The 14,275-nt window shown below is 39.2% G+C and overlaps 1 protein-coding gene across 2 annotated transcripts in view; it reads right to left on the reverse strand.

The window, feature by feature from the left end:
- The window catches only part of GALNT18 (polypeptide N-acetylgalactosaminyltransferase 18), a 407,674-nt gene that overhangs the window by 75,698 nt on the left and 317,701 nt on the right, over window positions 1-14,275 (reverse strand). For both annotated transcript variants that reach the window (XM_089521185.1, XM_089521184.1), the window contains exons 7-8: window positions 6,396-6,581; window positions 1,174-1,311 (exon numbers count right to left, since the gene is read on the reverse strand). In XM_089521185.1, the coding sequence (XP_089377311.1) occupies window positions 1,174-1,311; window positions 6,396-6,581 (324 nt within the window). The remainder of the gene's footprint in view (window positions 1-1,173; window positions 1,312-6,395; window positions 6,582-14,275) is intronic.

The raw sequence follows: 14,275 nt of genomic DNA on the forward strand, positions 1-14,275 counted from the left end.
GATCATAGCGGTGAACAGCAAGTAAGCTAATTAGCAAGTAAGCTAATTTGCCCCCAACAGTCTGGGTACTCATTTTAGCGACCTCGGAAGGATGCAAGCCTGAGTCGAGCTTGGGCCCTTTTCCTGGTCTTGAACTCGCAACCTTGTGGTTTCGAGTGAATGGCTGCAGTACAGGCATTTAACCACTGCAGCACCAGTACCCCCCCCCCCCCCGCCTCCGAATCTGACAGATCATCTAGTATCATTAGAAGAGAGATCTTGAGGCACCTTTGAGACTAACTGAAATAAATAAATTGGCAGTCTACTTCCTCAGATGCATTTGGTGGAGAGGAAGCCAGACACAGAGATATATATGCCATTGGTGTGTAAGGATGTAAATTCAAATTAGAAATCCTTTGTGTATGGGGATGAAGTTGAAGTTTTAGCACTGGTCGTTGGTGCACAAAGGCATAGGAAACGCTTATTTGTGCAAGGAGATGAACTGGTAGATCCAGTTTTGCAATGGGACTAGCCTGTAGTGAGGATAACAGATGAATGTAGGATCATTATAGTATGTGTTATCTACGAATCTGCAGGCAGAGGCAAAGTGTCTATTCCACTGATGCACACAGCCCTTTCAAGGCTGTGGGTCTTTCAAGACCTGGTTCTGCATCTGTGGAATGGTCTTCTTTTGGACCTCCAGCTGGAGGAGGATCTCACCCATTTTGGTAAAGTGTTGAAGACCTTCCTGTTTAATTTGCCTGATTAAGCTGCTAAATTGTGCCTGAGGGTGCTGAGATAAGTAAATACTGGTGTGATGTTGAGGATTTCTTTTCATTTATATTTACAGTGTTATGTTTTATTGCTCTTCTCTTTGATTGCATATGTTGATGTTTGATGAAAAAGGCATTATAAACAAACAACAACAACATTTCAAATTAGCACATTCTGAAAATTCAATCAAGTTTTTGTAATATAAGGACATAAATAAAGTACTACAGCAAAAGAGAAAATGTATCTGCCAAGCATAATAGTATTGTCACCTTGTACCTAATAACCACAAGCTACTCAGTTAATAAATGGCCCACAGTTCGTCTCAAGGCCTTTAACATGGAAGAATACTCCATCTGTAAGAAGTTTTCTGCCCTGCTGTCTTCCTATGAACAATCAAGGTAAATAAAACAGGATTCTTACCACCCCGTAGGCCACAGTGTCTGAGTACATTCTCATTTCTGGGTACACGCTGACAAGATACCACCTAAAGGTCTTGCACTGCAGCTTTTTTCTCAAAGCTTTCCTCTCAGAAATATCACCAATGTCGATTCCAGAATCCTGTGCAAATGCAACAACAACAACAAAATGTCAGAGAGATTATTCACAGTCACAGTGTTCATGTTATCATTTTGTCCCATGCTTTGTACAGTTCACCAAAATACAGCTACAGAGGGATATGCACCACAAGGCAATTAAAATACTTCACTTTCTACATTCAATAGCTGTTCATACAAAATCACGTGTTTAAAGATTTTTTAAAAATCACTGTAATTTGGGAGCCCAATCCAGGGTCCTTACTTAATCAATGGAAAAATCCCCACTAGCTTCAGTGGATTTTTAAATAAGCTTCTGCAAGAATAATTCCTTTAAAGCCATTTACTGATTCTGAAACAAAGAGTGCTGAACAGTAAGTAGTCCTGGAAACTACATTTCTGTTGGCAAAACTATAGCCTATTTTACAGATTCCATTAGCCAGTAAATTATGGTATTCGCCTTTCTTTTTTCATTGCATAGAATAGAAATCCTGTTCACCCTTTTCAACTGTTGGCCAGCCTTTTTGTTGTTGTTGTTGATATGAACATTTCAGCAAATGCTTTTATTAAATGCATTTGCAAAATTCTGCCCCCCTCCTTTTTATTACATTTTATTGGTAAGCCTTGGCTTGCGTAATACAGTTCTGTGGAGTTGAAGATACATGAGTTCCATAAAGAGGCTGTAAGTGGAGATCAATAATTTATCTCATTATAGCTATACAGCGAAGATTACTAGAGAGGCATCTAAATGCAAATTCTGGTCCACTGTTTGACAGGAAGTAAAATGAGACATTTTTACTGTAGATTATATCCCTGCGCAAAGCTCAAAATATTCAAACAAAATACAAAATAAATAAACTGTACATAAAAATATTATCTTCTGGTAGATTAGAGAGCCTTGTTTAGGTAATAAGAACCTGCGTGCTATATAACCTTCCATTCTAGGCTTGTCAAAGATTGACGCAGTGCATGAATGCTTGCCACGTGGACCCAGAATTGATGGTACCAAAAGTGTAAAGAAAGAGGAACTAGGAGAATAGTTAGCCTTTGACAAGCTCCCACATTGCATTATGTAAATGATATTACGACCCAGAAATTTCTTTTCTTATTGTCTGTCTGTGCTTCTATACTCTGAAATAAACTTGTTCCACAAAGTTCTTTGTTACCCTTTTACTAGTATTGGCAAAGATGGCGATAGCAAGAAAGAGGGAAAATGCCTTCATGATAATGTAACTGGCATTTGGAAAATTAATCTTGCAAAAAAGCTGGTATCAGGGTTAATCAACTAAAGGTATAGATAAGCAACACATTTCTTGTTACATGGTTCCCATTCATTTCTTTCGTCAGTAAAAATGCCTCTCAACATAGACCACTCAAAGATCACTTTTGAAAGACATACTGACTTGATTAAGAAATACTCTGGTTCTTATTCCTTAATATACAAGCATTTGAATCTGTAATTTATTTTAACACAATGATGAGATAAAAACCCATTTTCAGTTTTCTAACCTATAGTGATTTTGTTGCTGTTGCAGGTTATAAACTATAATTAGTATACAAACAGATATACAGTCAGCCCTCCGTTTTCGTGAGGGATCTGTTCCAGACCCCCTCCCGCGAAAATGGAGACTCATAGATATTCAAGCCCATAGGCTTGAATGGGGTGCGTGCCCATGTGCGTGCACAGGGGGCATGTCCCATTGAAAATAACAGAGGTTGCCCCTCCATGAATATTCAAGACCGTGGATCTCAAGTCCATGAGAAAGGAAGGGTGACTGTATTTGATCTTGTAAACCAGGATTAATGCCATATTTGCCAAAGTAATTACATACCAATACTTGCACATCTGGAAAAATATAAAATTGAAAGTACAGGTTAGGTGTACAATATTTGGTTACTAAATTGTTTAAAAATATTGCCTGCTAAGAAAAAGATAGTGCTGGGATTTTTTTTGTACATCTAGATTTTTTTTTCATTTAATGCTTTTCTTTTCACAGGAATATGCAGAAATATCTGTTAACCCTGTTTTACATCCACAGTTCTAAGCAACAAAGGTCTCCTTGCAAAATATACCCTCCTTTTGGGAGGAAGCAGAGTTACCTCTTGAAGAAGAAATGACATCCCTGAAACATGGGCTTGGAAAGCCATGTGCTACACAGAACAGTGCTGTTCTGACAAGCTACTGTATAAACATAGATGGTATAGAATGTTAACTTGGGCTGCATCTGCACTGCAGAAATTATCCACTTTGACACCACTTTAACTGCCATGATTCAATGCTATGGAATGGAATTCTTGGAACTGTAGTTTCTTATGGCATCAGAGCTCTTTATCAGAAAGGCTAAAAATCTCACAAAACTACAACTCCCATAATTCCATAGCACGAGCCATGGCAGTTAAAGTGCGTTAAATTGCATTATTTCTGCTGTGTGAATAAAGTCTTGTTGACAAGTTTTCCTTCTGAGGATGTCAGCTCCAATCTAAAGAAACTTCTCTTCATTAAGGACCCTAGAGTTGCTTTTGTAGGCTCCTTATCTCTGTTTTTTAAACTATCTCTAGTTCACTCTTCTCTGACTAGGCATCCGCAAGATGTAATTCTTTAACTCCTTGGACAGGGGTGTTGGATAGGGGTGATAAAGTAGTAGTATTAGCTAAAGGACATTGGTTTGGGGAAAATGGCCTGAAAACCATGCCCTATGAGAAGCAACATAGGGAAATGGATATGTTTAACCTGGAGAAGAGAAGGTTAAGTGGGCGGGGGGTGACATTATAGCCATGTTTGAAGGGATGTCATCATGAGGATGGAAGAAGCTTGTTTTCTGTTACTCTGGGGACTAGGACATGGAGCAATGGATGCAAACTGAAGGAAAAGAGATTCCACCTAAACAATACAAAGAACTTTCTGATGGTAAGAGTGTTTCAACAGTCGAATATGCTGCCTCAGAGTGAAGTAAAGTTTTCTTCTTCTTTGGAGGTTCTTAAGCAGAGGCTAGATGGCCATTTGTTGGGATTGCTTTCATTGTGTCTTCCTGCATGGCAGGGAAGTTATCAAGTCTGGAATTTTATAAAAATACCTCCAAAATCCCTATCCCAAAATGCATCTGTGGAGGTAATCAGGTGGCCCCTTTTCCCTGGCATCACTTGATCATAGAGGCCTCCAAGCAAGTTCTGCATCTATAGGGTGAAGTATGTCTCCTGATGACCCTAATGAGAGGCATTATGGGAGCTGTCCCTTGGCTGCCATGACCTGAAAGCGGAGAGACCACATAGGCACCAGCTAGGAGTTGCAAATAGGAAGATTTCCTTCACACCTAGGAGACAGATTTACAGAGACAAGCCATTCCGGTAGCAATCATTTTCCCATGACAAAGGATGCCTATGGATCAAGTGATGTGTAAATTTGGTTTCCCTTTTGAGGTAGGACAAAAGCCTCCACTGACTACGTGACTAGGAACCTATTTAAAGTCCAGTTTTTCCTTTGTTCGAAGTTCCATGTTGGTGGCAGGCAGGCACTCTGTCAGTCTGCTTCTCCTGGTTCCACACACCCCTTTCCCCTTTTTTCCTTCAGTGTTGCTGCAGCTACCTTGATTCCGAGGGAAACCATTGCAGGCAAGTATTTCCATTAGCAGGCCTTGTGTTCTCTTTCCATTTTTCCTCCCTTTCTTCTATTAGCCTTGAGTGACTGCATGAGTGAATGTATGTGTGTGAGTGTGTCCCCCTGTGCATCAATAAACTAGATTAAAATTCAAAGACTTTGCCTTTGCCTCAGTTCCTGGAAGTTCTGGTCCCTTCGTAAACACTGCTGGGATTCGATCCAACAAGGGTACTTGTAAGGAGCCCTATATTGGTGTATTGAGCTAATTAATATTCCCCAAAATTTGAGCAGATATCCTTACAGGGAGTTGGCCTGGATGGCCCTTTTGGCTTCTTCCACCTCTATGACTCTATGTAGTTTATTCCTGTTTAGCCAGCAGCTGTGGCTGACATCTTCAGAGAATGCTGGCATGGAAGAGAGTGGAGTATATATACTGTTAGTTGAGAGGAAGTGATTTGCATGTTAATCTGTGTATTGTTCTGTTCTTGAATGGCAAGGTCTCAGGGTATCTAGCCATTCAACAATAGAACAATACACAGATTAACATGCAAATCGCTTCCTCTCAACCAACAGTATATATACCCCACTCAGTTTTTCTTGACTGTCAGAAACTCTGTATTCAATCCGATTTTTTCAGCCTAATGAAGAAGCTTGATATTCCTAATCTGGTGTTCCTTCTTCTTACTTTGGTAGGTGGCAATTTTGACATGTTTTGTTTTTGCTGCAGGTTTCTTTTCTTTTGGTGGTTTTAATACACAGCAGTAAGGTGGACTGCTCCCTACTGATGATCCTTCAGATGAGGATCAGTGTAGCTTCTTTCCTCAAGCTACGTGCATTTTCTGTTAGGTTCTGATGTGGAAAGGTGACCATGAGACCAAAGTAAGGTACAGACATGCTGAAGGAAAGCTGTGCATAACCAGGGAATATTTGGGAAGCTGCAGAGTTATTAACCTCTTATGAATCTCAAAGAAAAGCATTTCCCAAACACTCTGACTCCACCACTGACTAATTTATACTTTTTATTAATAACAGTAACAATCTGAAATGTAAATGTAAATAGTTTTTACTTTGTCCTCACTTTGATAATTTTATCACTATTTAATGACTATGGTTCAATGATAGGCTAATAAATATTTAGTGTGCTCTTATATGTTGTTTGCTGCTGCTAGGCAGGTTTTCAAAAGATGCTATAAATGGTAAGGCATATGTTTGCTTTGGTGCCAGATTGTTCAGTCTGAATGCTGGACAACTGGCCTGGCATGTCAGTATGTAAAATTGTTTCTTCAGTTCCCTAATGACTCCATTCTCAAACCAAAATGGAGGGGGGAGTTTTCCAAACTGTTTCTCAGACTGGAATGCTCTTATTTACAGTTAGCAATAGTCTACTGGCTCCCATGATAGATATACTCTATGTGGGCATGCAGGGGGCCAACTGCCAGTACAGCAACTTGTGAACTTGTTAGTGAAGTGTAATTAAGGCTTCTTGGCCATAGCACCATTTATTCACAACCCACCTCTTGGGGAATATTCCAAGCCATATAAACATGACTTTTGAATTCATCCATCCAGACTTCGGCCACTCTTAGTGCATTTCTTCGGACATGAGTAGTTAGGTCTTCTGTATACGGTTTATGAGCTCGTTCAATATGGGCAATCCTAGAGCAAGGCAGCACTTCAACGCTACCACCACACTGCCATACCTAGAAACAAATAAATTGCCCAGTTTAGGTAATGCCATTACAGCCAACGTTTCTAGTATTTACAGTCTATTATCAGCTTTCAAAATGTACACTTACACTTTACAAGCAAATATTAAAATTTGAATTACATAGCATTTAAAGCCCATTTGTACAGGACAAGGGCAGACAAAGATGGCTTGCTTCCCACATTGCTCTCCTTGAAAATGATGTCATTTGGTTTCCTATCACACCTCTCTTAAGGAAAGGGGATAGGTTGGCTGAACACTGTGTTCTGAAAATTAACACAAAGTCCTTCAGGTTGGTTCATTCCCTATTCATATACTACACAAGTAAAGCATTCTGTTCAGAGATCTACTTTATACCTTTCAGGCTCTTTGGCCTGAACACTCATTTAGGCATTTGGCAGCATCTGATGGCAGCAGAATGTGGCATGGATTCAGGATGTTTACAAGGCCTTTTTTATTTTTTTGGATGACTGCCTAATTGCATCCAGCATATGCTGGAAGACAAGGAAGAGCTTTGCTATTCATGCTCACAAGACAATGACTGCTCCTTTCGTCCTAGAAATCTGCAATACCCTCAAAACAAGGACTTGGTCACAGTTCTGTCTCAAGGACACCAAACTGCTGTACCAATCAATAAGACAGAATCACTGCCAGTCTAATTTTATGATGCATAGTGACTAACAGTAAGTCATAATTTGTTTTGCACCAGTATGAGAATAAATAATAATTAGGAATGCTTTTCAATTTTCATCTGAATTTCACCCTCAATTTGGATTTCTACCAGTACAATCCTATTCATGACTACTCAGAAGTGAGTCCCATTACATTCAATGGGACCTAATCCCAAGCAAATGAGCCTAAAAATCTGGCTCTGTGTCCAGAGCAGAGACAATGCATTAGGGAAACTCTAATAGTGTTGTTACATACTGGGTGAGGACATGAAAAAAGTGGTTGTTGCAACACTGCAGAAATGTGTGTCATGGCTCCATCCTATGGAATCCTGGGATTTATAGTTTGATGTGACACCAAAGCTCTCTGACAGAGAAGGCTAAATGTATCTCTCAAAACTACAAAACCCAGAGTTCCATAGAGCTGAGCCACGGCAGTTAAAGCAATGTCAAACTGCATTAATTCTGCAGTGTAGATGCTGCCAGTGACTATCCCTGGGTTGTGGAATGCTCCCATGGGAGACCAGGATGGTCCCCTCTTTATTCCTAATCTTCTTCTTGTTGTTAACTGTCCTCGAGTCTATTTCAACTCATAGTGACCCTATGAATGAGACATCTCCAAGACCCCCTGTCCTCAGCATCTTTGCTCAGGTCCTGCCAACCCAGACCCATGCCCTTCCTGATCAAGTTTAACCATTCTACTGACTGTGTTCACATTCTGCTGAGAGGTACAGACCTTTTTATCTGGGCAAGCATTTGATAAGTATGTTCTTTTTAAGGTTTTAAATGATTTGATACCTTTAAAGTACTATGTTTTAACATGGTAAATTTAATTGTTTTATAGGTGTTTTTTTAAAAAAAATAGGATTTAGGTATACTTTGTTGATTGCCATGTTGTAAGCCATTTTGGGTTGCTCCATGTCAGGAGAATGGTTGGATATAAATAGAATAAAGTAAAATAAAATAATAAATAGTAAGAAAATAAAATATTCACACAGAATACAGAGAACCTTACAGAGAATTAGTGCATAGGAAGGGGATACAATGTAGCTACCAGGCAGATAGGAAATAATGCAGAGGAGGAAGGGAAAATCTATTATGCCTCTACTGAGGAAGAAGACCATAAGAAAACATTTGGAAGGAATGATGTCTGGAAAATAGATGACAAATATTAGACATTAACAGCTTACCTCCCTTATGCTGTTGTCAGTGGCTACACCGTGTTGTCTATGTATTTCATATTTACACTATATAATTTGTCCAGAATTGCACCAGTGAAGAAAAGAACCTACACTGGTTATGTCTGAATACTACCTTCTGAGGAAATATTGCCATGACAGCCCCAAAACTAAGGAAAACAACCAGATTTCTTCCTACCAGGACATTTCTGTGGCAAACAATTTAGCAATCTTCAAACAGGAATTATATATTAATATATCTTGAGGCAAAGGAATGCACTGTTACAGGAAAACTACAGTGGCAAAAAAGAAACAAATTTCAAAGAGGGATAGGATACCAATGTAAAATTGTAATAATTATAATTGCCATGTGATATTCCCAAACTCCATCTGCCTTCACCTTTGCACAGGGCAGATTGACTGCTGTATCTGAGTCCTTTTGCAAAACTCTCTTAACACACTCTTGGCGGTAGAAAGTTTGGGAACACTTGTTCTCAATGCGAAGGACTAGTATGAATGAAATGAAAGTCTACATGATTTTGAGTTTACAGTTTAAGAGTGTTGTTACCCTTGTTTCTCCTCCTACCCGTTCTGTCCACTGCTTTATATTAGATACACCTTTCTTCCTTTTCTAAAGGATCTCAACTAATTTTTTTCTTTCAAAATTGCAAAAGTGGTTCCAATATACAGTACAGCAGACTCTTTTATATTCAGTTAAGTCATGGAAGAAAGGTCCACTACCACTACATAGAACCATCTTTCTGCATGTTTACACATAGACGCTATACCAACAAAAATCCACTTTGATTTACTTTACTTATGTACGCATTAAGATTCTTCTTGCGTGGTTTTTTTTATTCACATGTACAGACATTTGTATGTGCTGACATGGAAGTGAAGGCACAGTGATTTTGTTGCCAGCCATTATCAGAACAAGTCTTCCTTTCTGGGCCCCATGGACTCTCCATAAAGGAAGTTTTCTTTTCCCTGAAAAAAATTCATATTTTGTTGTACATCTGAACATTATGCATACTGGGCAATTTGGTTTTAAGAATACCAAGAATTAATATTCCCTCTCATTGATTTCCCTTTTAACACCATTAATCAACTCTACTGGTTAATTTTACTCTGGCCCGGAACAGACAGGCCTTTCTGATGCCCTCATCAAGGGCGAGGGTTGCCTGGGAGGCGGAGCACCCACATGCCTCGTAACTCTTGCATGTGACGAGGGCGTAACCCTGTATACATGGGCGCTGCCATTGTTACGTAAGTGCCACACGGTGTCTGCATGGCGCTGTGCAGCGCTTACGTAATGAGTGCACCAGTGCACACTTGTTACGCCGCCACTGAGGCTTAAGAAGAACCCGCTTTTTGCAGGGGTTTTTTTCTGATGGCAGGAAGCCACGAGGTTTGGCGGCTGCAGCTTCCCTCTGGCAGAAAAAAGGTCGCTGCCAGCCCAGACCATTTTACAGGTATGTACCGGGCCTCTGTTAATCAATACTATAAATTCTATAGATCCCTATATTCTTTGCTCTAAAGCATGCTATATCATAGGAGACCTTGCTGGGCTTATATTAACTTCACATCTGCAGGGCAAAAATTTGCTATGAAAAGTCAAATAGTATTAGACACTGTTCAGGCTGAGTTCTTAAAGGATTTCTGAAGTGTTTCTGAAACTCTGGCTAATTCAATAATTTTCCATCTAGCTATGAAGCTAAATTGAAGCCCAAGGATTTTGCCAGATCTCTTAATTTATAGAATCCTCAAGAACAAATGACATGGGAATCTATGGGATTTCTGATCAACTTCCCTGTAAGCCAGGAATTCAGGTACACATAATACACAAGAGTTATCAGTAGCCACTCTCACTGTAAAGCTTTTACATGCATCAGAATTCCACAGAGCTATGGATCACACCGACTGCTTTCCACATTGGAGTACATGACATGTCTTTATATCAATGACTTACAACTTTTGTCTGTTTTAAGGGAATGAACCTGACAGCTACCTGGAATTTAATTAGATCTATGCAGATATCTCTGGTAGATGAACTTTGCTTCTTAGTTGGTATACCCTATAGTTTTATGAACCCTAGATGATTATGAATTAATTGCCATTTGTTGGATGTGGATGGAGAGATTTTTTTTGCGCTGCCTTTCCTATTAGACTGTTGGTCTTACATTGCTGAACTTCAGTATTTCATTATATTTTCAGGATGATACTAAAAGGAATGGGGATGACAAATGTATTACTTTGCCACTCCTGTATAAATGATCACAACAATACAACAGAGTACCTGCTGATGGAATTGCTTTTATCATTGGAATTACGAGTGTGTGTGTGTGTGTGTCTGATCTTCTGAAGGGGAAGGAATTTAACATGGCTTTGCTTTGGCTTTTGCTAAAGATGCTATTTCAACATAATAATATTTGCTATGGCTAATAGGGAATGCTGCAAGAAACTGCTAAGCATCAAGTGAAAGTTACATTCAGCATATCTTGTTCATCACCAGAATAGAGGAATACAGGGGCTTCCCAACAGCAAAGGTTGCTCACTCAGAGAAAAACATGGCCAGCCTGATACTTGGCATGACAGATAACTAAAACATCAATATGAAATGCATACCTAGGTAAGAAATTACCTCAGCACACACACAGTGTGTGAGAGCTTTGCAAACTATCTGAAAACTTTATAAAAGCATATGAACCACTGGCTCAGGGCTCTCATTCTGTACAACAGCTATCAAGAGTGGTTATCAAGGGTGTGAGACAGAAATGCTTTTCTTTCAATAAAGCTGAATCCTTGATTCATGAGCATGGTCTTCTAATTTTTCCTGGGGTTACTGTGGAAAGAAATTCCTCTTCCCTTCCCAAGACAGCTCTTAAAACCTGCTCCAGAGAGCTTGGACACAATATGAAGCCTGTTTCCAAGCCATGGATGCAAGTGGGTAAGATAAGGGAAGAAAGTTCTGGTGTACTAACATGGAAGCACCAATGCAGCACTGGTTTCAGCCCTTTCTCTTTCATTCTTTCCACCTTTTATCTTCAGGAATTTTTCCTTTTCCTTAATAGGTAAAATTTCAAATTACAGGGCGAAGCTATGCCACATTTAAGACTTAACAGTCCACCAACATGTAAATCCTATGCTTTATGGGGCTAAACAAAATAGCTAGATGTGAATACAACTGACCTTTTCAAACAGTCAAAACCAGGAAGTGATATTAAGAGTCTACTTCACAGTATCATGGAATTCATTATTAATTCTGCACTTTGACTTCAGAATGAAGTTGCATCTGTTTAAAATACACACACACACAGAGGCACACATGCTTTAATATGGTTTGTAAACACCAATTACCCAGTTTCTCAAACTCCAATTAATCAAACCTGTTGGTCTTCTCTTTCTTGTCTAAACACTGTCAGTCTTTGTTCTATTTCTGAAGACTTATTAATTACGCAGCTTCAAGAAGCATGAATTCACTTAAAATCTTAAATGTTAAGCAGGAGCTGTCAAGACAAGCCTGGCAGAACAAGCTGGTTTCACAGAGCTGAGTCAAAACCTAGTCTAATTACTTATAAGGATTAATGTGATTAATGTTTTACAAATATTTTCCGGCATGGTGAAAGAATTAGAAATAAATGCTTAGGGCTTGCATATACATCGTCCTTTGCTTATCCCATCCTACCATACACAGAGATTGAGGAAATTATAAATAGCTATTCAGGATTTCTATACAGTTAGCCTTCTGTATCCATGGATCAGGAGGATGGATCATCCATGGTCTGAATATATATCAGCTCAACCTAAGAAGAGCAGACACGCCTCTCTCCAAAAAGCTGATACAATAGGTATTTGTAACTTCTAGGGTTTGGTTCCAGGACACACACATCCTAGATACCAAAATCTGTGGATGCTCAAGTCCCATCGTATACAATGGCATAATAAACTGGTGCCCCTTATATAAAATGGCAAAATCAAGGTTTAGCTTTTAGCTAAGACAATAACCCAGATAAGGCCCTGAAAATTATAGATAAAAGGTGTGTATTCAGGGATCCTGAAAGGCATCTTTCCACAAAAAATTAGCTAAAATTGGGGGATGTGTAGAGACTAAGTCTTGCTGAATGTATTCAATAAATGGGTGCCAAATCTTATGAAAGGTCAATCCAGAGTGTATGCCTCTCTGCTGTTATTATCTGCCATTTTCTCCATTAACCACAAGTCCCAGAGTCTAGTCCACCATCCTGCAATATTCAACTTTCCAATTTTCCAGTTCTTGGCTATCTCAAGCACAGCAACAGCCAGAAGCAAACTAATAAGTTCTTTATGCTGCAGGGCTTTATTTTCATTCATAAAAATGGAGAACAGGAGCAGAAGTGGTGATAATTGCATACTTTGTTTAATGATCTTGGAGATCAGTTGTAAAATTTCTGTCCAGTACTCATACACTAAGGGACAATCCAGCCACATATGTACAAAGGTTCCCCTAACTTCACAACCCCTCCTGCATTTTGGATTAGCATTGGTAGACATACGAGCCAATTTGATTGGGGTAAGGTACCACTGATGGACCAACTTGATAGTATTCTCTTTAATGGCAATGGACCTAGTTTTAAATGGTAAATATGTCCATATATTTGCCCAGGGCTTACCTTCATTTGAAATGGAAAGTTCTGCTTCCCATCCTGCCTCATGAAGCGTTGAGTTCCCAAATGTTTCTTCTAGCAGACAATTATATATACATGCTATTTGGCCTTTAGAATATATAGCCGGAGAGACGCACATGTTTTCAAAAAAAGTAAGTGGGCAAGGATATTCCTGTATCTGAAGCAGTTTCTTTAAGAATAATTGTATATTTATTATTTGATACCAGTTCTGATGACCAGGGCCCAGAGCACAGATTAGTTACTCTGTTGTGATAGTCGTCCCATTGTGGAACAGGTCCCTAACTGTATACAGGCCATAAACCTCCCAACCTTGAAATTGTGCATATTTTTCTGGGCTCTGGAAAAGAGGGTGAGTAAGAAAAGGCCGTAAAGGGGAAGGGTAGGGAGCCAAGAGATGCCTCCATTTCTTCCACAAAACAAAGGCAGTGAGCAAAAAAGGGTTATTACAAATTTTAGTGAATTTATATATAGATTCCAAAAAAAACCTGATCAAATGTAGCGGGGGATGGAGTGTTAACTTCAAGCTCAAGCCCCATTATGTAGAAAGGAGTAGTAAAAAAGTGAATCTATATTTTTTTTTAAATGTTTTCAAACCATGAATGCTTGAATCTGTGGATAAAGAATCCATGGATACACAGGACCAACTGTATCATCTAACTGGCTTCAATTCTACAAGTTACCTGAACAGTTTTCATTCTAGCCAGTGTTTCAAAGAAATGAAACTTTAAATTAAAATCCAGATTGAAATCTAGGTCTGCATAGCTGAGTTGACAATACTGGCCAAGATAGATCAAAAATCTCAATCAGTATCAATTAGCATCCTATAATTTTATGAGTTAGGGATTGACCGCTGCCCTGCTTTTTCCCTCTGGTTCCTTGTCATGACACTTGTACAAAGGAACATCCTACAAGAAAAATCCAAAATGTATGATGATGATGATGATCATCATCATCACCAACATCTCACAGTGGCTGGCCATTTTGATAGGGTGTCTTGATTTTTATTTTATTCTTAGAAAACTTGCTATGATTCAAATTAGAGAACACCTTGAACTATGCCTTCAAATAGAGAAGTTGACTGAGCTTCTTGTTTTTCCACCGAAGCCTACCATTCAATATTCCTTTTCTATTCTTGTTGACAATATCTCTATTCGACCTGTGCAGGAAGCCTGCAGTCTT

This window comes from Sceloporus occidentalis, unplaced genomic scaffold (assembly GCF_023333645.1).
Source record: "Sceloporus occidentalis isolate IW3139 unplaced genomic scaffold, rSceOcc1.0.p SCAF_4, whole genome shotgun sequence".
NCBI classification, from domain to species: Eukaryota; Metazoa; Chordata; class Lepidosauria; order Squamata; family Phrynosomatidae; genus Sceloporus; species Sceloporus occidentalis.